Source organism: Corylus avellana, chromosome ca5 (genome assembly GCF_901000735.1).
Source record: "Corylus avellana chromosome ca5, CavTom2PMs-1.0".
NCBI classification, from domain to species: domain Eukaryota; kingdom Viridiplantae; phylum Streptophyta; class Magnoliopsida; order Fagales; family Betulaceae; genus Corylus; species Corylus avellana.
Window position 1 is genome coordinate 7,491,739 of NC_081545.1, and position 7,683 is coordinate 7,499,421.

At 34.8% G+C, this 7,683-nt stretch overlaps 1 protein-coding gene across 1 annotated transcript; it reads right to left on the minus strand.

The window, feature by feature from the left end:
* Positions 1-2,623: 2,623 nt before the first annotated feature.
* On the minus strand, positions 2,624-7,662 carry LOC132180761 (G-type lectin S-receptor-like serine/threonine-protein kinase At4g03230). Its single transcript, XM_059593695.1, has 8 exons — positions 7,014-7,662; positions 6,284-6,769; positions 5,031-5,147; positions 4,569-4,768; positions 4,272-4,482; positions 3,929-4,166; positions 3,653-3,803; positions 2,624-3,090 (listed from the first exon to the last, which is right to left on the minus strand). The coding sequence occupies exons 1-8, from the start codon at positions 7,567-7,569 to the stop codon at positions 2,788-2,790; spliced, it is 2,262 nt and encodes a 753-aa protein (XP_059449678.1). The 5' UTR covers positions 7,570-7,662; the 3' UTR covers positions 2,624-2,787.
* Positions 7,663-7,683: the final 21 nt, after the last annotated feature.

Consider the following 7,683-nt stretch of genomic DNA (forward strand, 5'->3'; position numbering starts at 1 on the left):
CCCTCAAACTATCATTCAATTGACAATGTTCCCCTCACCCCCTTTTTAAACTACTAAAAATTGTCAATGTTTTTCCTAATAACGAAAAGAAAAATGATAGAACCACAATTTTTTGACACAACTTTGCTCAACTTTTCTCTTATGTGATCATTTAATATATATATATATATATATATATATAAAGTAATAACATTCTATGTGATTTTTTTTATTTGGTGTTTTTTTTTTTAAAAAAAAATGGTAATTGGTTGTGTCCACTTGGTGAGGGAGCATGTGGCTGGCGGTATAGGCAATGGTCAAGGTCGTCTTTCAACTTTAATACTTGTCCTCATCACCATCTCCTTCCAAGAAGGAACATATATATTATTATGATTCCGTGGCTTAATTTCCAAAATCCACGTGAAGATCGACAACTGCTCTCAGTTTTTCACAATGTGATTGTTTCAACTAACCTTTAATTTATTTATTTTTTAATAACCATATCAGTATTGTGGGATAATTACAAGATAAAATATAATTTCTAATATTACTCTTTCATAATATGTGAACTATTACTAATTTGTAAAAAATTATAGTAAACCCTCCTATATAATACCAAATATTTTCCTCTATAGTTAAAAGGACAGTGATATATATAAAACTCTGCCATTTTAAGGTAAATTTGTGACCAGGTCAAGGTCTTCGGATTTATCTTCTTAGCCAGAGAAAAAACAAAGGGAGGTCCATTTTTTTCTTTTCCAATATTGGCCCCCAATGGCTTTGCTTTCCACCAGGATTTGAAATGTGGGTTGACCTTCGCCTCTCTTTTGAGAAAGATAATCACGTAAGATAGACGGGTTTCCATTTATTCCCAGAAAATAATACAAAAAAAGAAAAGAAAAAAAAGGCCAAAAAAGCAAAAAAGACAAAATAAGACGGGTTTGGTTGAAACGACTTCGCACCCTCTTCTACACTAATGTAAGAACGGTCCAATCAGGTATTGCAAAGGAGCCGTTGGTGTTACGTTGATTGTATTTCCTTGTTGAGTGTGGGTTGGTTCATTAAGTCGCAGCTGATGAAGATTTTCCAACTTAATCAAAATCCCTAGAACTAGAAAGAACTTGGTAAAGTGAGATCCCATTTGAATAATTTATATACGTAGAACAACTGTAGGGGCGGAATTAGAACTTTTAATTTGAGGGTGTCAAATTTACAAAAAAAAAAAAAAAAAAAAAATTCCAGGGGGCAAAAATCAAATTTTGAAGATTTATTTTATAATAAATACATATATATTTTTAAAAATTTATTTTTTAGGCGACCACCTAATGCCAAGCCCCACCCTAAAGCATAAGGTGGTTTCACCCTTGAGAACAAGGCGAAAGTTAGGCAATGTCTGACCGTGTGAATACTTTTCTTCACAGCTTATGCAACATTCACGTTTTGCTAGCCAAATTAACTAATTTAGCTACCATTGTAGTGAAAACTCATAAAAGAAAATATTACATCCGGCTTTTAATTTGGAGAAACTTTATGTTGAGTTTTGTAATACTCAACAAATTTTTTTTTTTTTTTTTGGTTCTCCATTCTCTCCTCTCAAATGGATTTGAAGTGGTTTTGTTAAAATAATAATAATAATAATAATAATAATAATAATGAAATGAAGTAGAGAGAGATTTAGATAAAGGAATGAGGGGTGCTTTCAAAAGGTAAATTTTCTAGTTAAAATAGAATAAATAAATTTTCTAGCTAAAATTTGACTAAATTTTAGAGATTGGGACCATAATCTAAGAGCATCCCTCCATTAAATGCTCTACAACCCCCAAATTCTGTAAATTCAACTAATATGAGATAAACATCACATCTAACTGTTCATCTTCTACGTATCCAAAATACATATTTTGCTATAGTAATAATTTACCTTGGGATTAACACAGTAAACTTAAAAATTCTTTATTTTATCTTCTGATCTTTTTCTCAATCTCCCATTTTTGAACATTACCATTGAATTTGTTATATGGGTCTTACACATGGATCCCACATATCCAATGATAATTTTAAAAAGTTGAAAGATGAGAGAAGAATGAGACGATGATTTGTAGCACTTCTCTTCTAAATTTCTAGTTGGCATGTAATTCTAGAAGATTAAGCACTTTTTGGTAATTTCTTGCTTAGGAAAAAAAAAATACCAATTTCGTAGAGTAAGCTGAATGCTTGTGAAGGTCATCCAAGATTGTCCGCTGCACCTTTTTAAATGGTCCAAGGGATAACCAGCTAGACTTCCTTCCCCTCTAGTACTTCTTAGAACATATAAAAAAGATTATGTGGAATTTTGTAAAGTGACCTCTGTTTTGTTCTGACTAATTTTTATGATCGAATTTGACGCAATTTACAATGCAAGGGTTGACATATTTCTAAGCTTGTTAATGCATCGAATCTTTCTGGGAATCTAGCTTGGATCCAGCACCTCTACAGCGCAGCAATTAATGTTTGGAATTAAGCTAAAGTCTATGGCTAATTTTCCTCCTCTTGATGCAGAAGTGCAGTTAATGTATATACTAATGAAAGGATTAAATAACAGACACAATGGGGTCGGATTCACAGACAATCAGAAAACTTGTGAGAAAAACTATTTGGAGGTTCAAACTGATGGGAAGGAATTAAAATTACATTGAACTGATTGCCATTAGCAAAATAAGTTACACTGAAATAGACCAAAAAAAAATGGCCTTCCTTGTTCATGGGAACCACAATATGAAGTAGTAGAAACTGGTAAAGAGAAAACATGACTCGTGATGAGAATCTCAATCATCATCGACCTTCTTCAATGGTAGCTGTTAATTCATTAATTGTTTCTGCTTTGCTAGAAGAAGAAGCTGTGCTAGAAAGAGATCTCCTCACAACAAAGGCTGGTTGTTTAGGAGTTGGGAGAGTCGCAGCTTCACTCCCGAGCATGAAAACAACATTTGACATAGTGGGACGATCACTGGGGTCTTCTTGTACACATAAGAGCCCAACATTAACACACCTCAAAAATTCACTTGTGTTGCAACTTTCACGTAACGTCTGGTCCATTAAATCCAATGCTCTGTTTTCCTTCCACAATTTCCATGCCTGGGGCAGTTTCAAAATCGAAATTTGTATGAAGCAAAGAATGATGGAAGAATAACTATCCATAATGTAAGAACAGAAATAGGAAACAGGAAATTAAATGGCTTCTATGCTGCATTACTGAGGTGCTTTCCTTAAGAAATTATTGACCCCGTGCATTCTGATTGAATTGGTATGCAATGGGTTACAACAAATACTTGTCAAGGATACACGCTAAGTATTTCTATTCTAACAAGAGAAAGAAACTTGAATCTTAAGAGAGACAAACGAAGAGAGGTATTTTGTATGTTAACTGTGCTAACTGCCGAGTGTGCTACTAGCGCCTTATAGCCACTGGCACGCAGAGACATGCTTCTAGTGGTTTGCACTGTAATAAAGTATAGATGCAAGTGCATATACCAAAGCATTGCTTGCTATAAAGCAATAGCTTGGTGTGAATTTGGCATTATAAGACTCTTTTTCCAAGACTATTTAAAACCTTCCATTTAGAATATTCCCAAACCATATATATATAAATTGATTTTGAAAACTCTTTAACATATATAAAACAATTCAATGTACTTACATAGCCTAGAAGACCCAAAGTCTTTTTTGACTGGAAAAATCCTGTGTTTCTTTTTCCACTGATAACTTCAAGTACAATAACACCAAAGCTGAAGGCATCAGACTTAAATGAGAAAAACCCATCCAATGCATATTCTGGAGACATGTAGCCGCTGCATGACCGCAATTTTTCAAATAGTTAGTGGATTAGTGAATGAAGGTGGGAAAGTGAAAAATGTCATACAATGTCTAAACAATCAGCTTGCTTTAGAGATTAACCATCTACATTGAAACTTACTAAGTCCCAACTACCCTGGTAGTGGTTCCCTCAATTTGTTTGCCTCCAAAGATCCTTGCCAAGCCAAAGTCAGAAATCTTAGGATTCATCTCCTCATCCAACAGAACGTTACTTGTTTTCAGATCTCTATGAATGATTCTCAGCCTAGAATCTTGGTGAAGATAAAGCAGCCCTCGAGCAATTCCCAAAATGATGTTAAAGCGTATCTCCCAGTTCAATAACACACATTGTGTTCGATCTTATGTATCATTTTCAATTTCAGAGCAGGAAAAAGTTAGTGACCATCTTTGGTTCATATACTTAAGCAATGAAAAATTTAAAAGATTCAAGTTTTGAGGCTAACCAAATAAGAAAGAGTCTAAGCTTTTGTTGGGCATATATTCATAGAGTAACATCTTTTCATCTCTATCAATGCAATAGCCCAAAAGTCTAACAAGATTCCTATGTTGAAGTTTGGCAATCAACAAAACCTCATTCTTAAATTCTTCTAAGCCTTGTCCTGAACCTCTTGACAGCCTCTTTATAGCAATCAGGTGTCCTCCTAGAAACTTACCCTGAGAGATCCATCAACATCATCCTTGTTTAACCATAAAAGTTGTTTAATATGAATTTCATGATTATTGAGGAAAGAGTTTTGTACCTTGTAAACAGGCCCAAACCCCCCTTGTCCAAGCTTATTTGCCTCTGAGAAGTTATCAGTAGCAGCTAGTATGCTTGCCAAATCAAAAAATGGTACATCTATGCCTTTCTTATCCTCTTCTTTGAACTCCGTTGAATCCATCAAATCTTTGACACGTTTCTCAGTGTCGTACAAATACAATGCGATACTTCCCCTGTTATCTGATTTCAAAAGAGAAATCAAAATCACCAAAAATACATTCTTGTTTTGACAATATGTACAAATTGCTGAGCCTGCTAGTTACCTTGTCTATTGGCCACTCGTCTTGTTTTCAGATAGAATACAAAACAAGTTACACATAAAATCAATTATACTTACATGATAATTAATTACATTAAATAGTTAAAAAGTGGCTTTTATTTTGATTGAAATGGAAATACAACAGATTGTGTAAGGTATAGTGCATTTTGGCAAAGCAATTACCTTGTCTATTGGCCATCTTTCTTCTCCGCATATATATACAAACAGTTGCACTTGCGATAAACACTACTATCAAAGGTATCATGACAAATAGAGTCAATGACATCTTTCGAGCACCTTCTACAAGAAAGAAAGAGAACTACTTTTACATAAACATTTGAAATATGAAAACGACTCCAATCATAATTTAATTGGCATATAGAAAAATCACAATGATAATAAGTCAAAATCAACAGATATATTGTTTTGATTAATTGTCGTAATTATAATTTCTATTATTAGAATAAGGTAAGCATGATATTACTAAAGAGGATTTGAAAGTTCTGCCAAAAACCTCCCAATTTCTAACGTACTTTTAGTAGCTAGTGATTATACAAAGAGGGCTAATCTCACATTAATATTTAAAATATGAAAGGACTCTCCATCGTATTTTTTTCGACTATGAACAATCTCTACTTAGATTCAAAATGATAAGTCAAATTCCACAATTATGCTGTTTAGATTCATTAATTGTTGCAATTATGAGGTCTACTGTGTTCGAAGATTAATACCTTTGGGGAGTCCTTTTGTAAGCCCATAATATAGCAAGTTGAGAACACTACACAACCCAAAAGCTAAAGCTCATGGGTTCGGGCCCAACAATGCTATATTAACTACTCACACTTTTTATATATTTCCAATGTGGGATTCTATTATTTTTTCACTCACACTTATACTCAAGAATCTCCTCCTTATGTGTGAGTCCATTCTCTACCTCGCTTATGAGTTTTTTTACATAAGTTGTGAGAGCCATCCCAGAAACTAAACTTGGCTTTGATGCTAGTTGTTGGGAGATTAATACATTTGGATAGTTAATTTGTAAGCCCATAATATAGCATGTTGAGACACCACACAACCCAAAAGCTTAAGCTCATGGGTTTGGCCCCAACAATGCTATATTAGCTATTCACACTTTTTATATATTTCCAATATGGGATTCTATTATTTTTTTCACTCACACGTGTACTTAACATACTGTTACTACAAGGTAAGCATGATATTGCTAAAGTGGATTTTAAAGTTCTACCAAAAACCTCCCAATTTCGACGTACTGTTAGAAGTGATTATAATTTATACATAACGGAAAAAGAAAACTTTTAGAATGCTAATGAAATGCAGGGGAGAAAGAGGCCTAGGTTTGATTATCAAACTTATATATATATATATATATAGTGGTCTAATTCTTTGGAGGCACAAGAAATATATAGCATTCTGACCTTTAGTACAATTTAAATTTGAGCCATCCCATTGGAAGTTTCGAGTGCAATGACATCTCTTCTCTCCATGATCTCTTGCTACATTGCAAATTGAATTTGGCCAGTCCTTGCAGTCGTTGGATGAATTACAGCTTGGCTCCAGCGGGGGCTTCCAACTAATCTCTATTTCATCTTTAACTTTAGAACTATAGTTGCCAGAATCAATAGTCGCATTAAATGGTAATGAGTCTAATGACTTTTTGAGCTGCAGAATTCCTGTCGAATTTCTATCATTTCCTGCATTTTTGATTTGGATGACAAATTTCCGTGTACCTGGATCGATACTTGTGACTCGGTAGGTGGCATTGGGTGTCTTGAAGATAACCTGGCCAGTGAAATTGTTGCAGTAGAAATTGAAGTACTTGGGGTCACCACAATTTGTTTTAGTGCTGAGCGGATAGGGGATCAAGTTTGTGCCGCAAGGCTCACAATTCCTTGGAGTTGATCCTGCAAAGATATAATGTTATGAACCTGTCTAGCATTATAACATTGTAGCAAGCTGCTTGACATGCAAAATACTACTCTAAATGAACCCTGACAGCCCAAGCTGGGTGAAGGTGATTTTAAAGTCCATACCAGCAGAGGTGGTTTCTCACTTTGTTTTTAACACGAATGATGATTTTTTTTTAATTACCAGAAAAATACTTTTACTAAATTAATGTAAAAGTATTCCAATGTGTAAAAGGAGTACCTATTTCAGATTTCCCAACGCGGACAAAGAGGTCAACACCGTTTGTGTACTCCTCTTGAAGATCACTTAGATCCGAAGTCCAAATTCTGCATAATCCGTACGGTCTTGAATAAGCCTGGCACTTCTTGTTTTCAAGGCACTTCCTTCTGCATGTTGTATCATTGTCAACCACAAAAAAATGGTCTTGGACGCTCACTCTCATCTTCTTTAAGCTCAAGAACATGTCTCCCTCGTCAGATGAATTCCAACTTCTTTTGCACCCGCTCGAAAAATCTCCAGAACCCCATTCTATTGGAAAATTAGGCTGGAACCCGGGCAAACATTTGCATACCACCTTATTGTTAATATTGCAGCTGCCGAAATTCCCACAAGAATTGTAAATGCTACAATATTTTTGTTCTTCCGGCTTTCTCCAAATCAAAGACCAATTTCCCACGTCCACACCCCAGCTCTGATAGTATTGTAATTCCCCCGTATTATTCATCACTAACCTTTCGTAACTAAAATTCCTTAAATCTGTCCAATTAAATAACAACATTTCTATCTCTCTGGGCATTTCATCTGAGCTGTCATCTATCCAACTACTTCTCCAATAATCTTGTCTTCGCTCTTTTTTGATAACGTAGTTGTCCTCATCTTGATCTCTCCTAAACCTGAACCCCTCCGATTC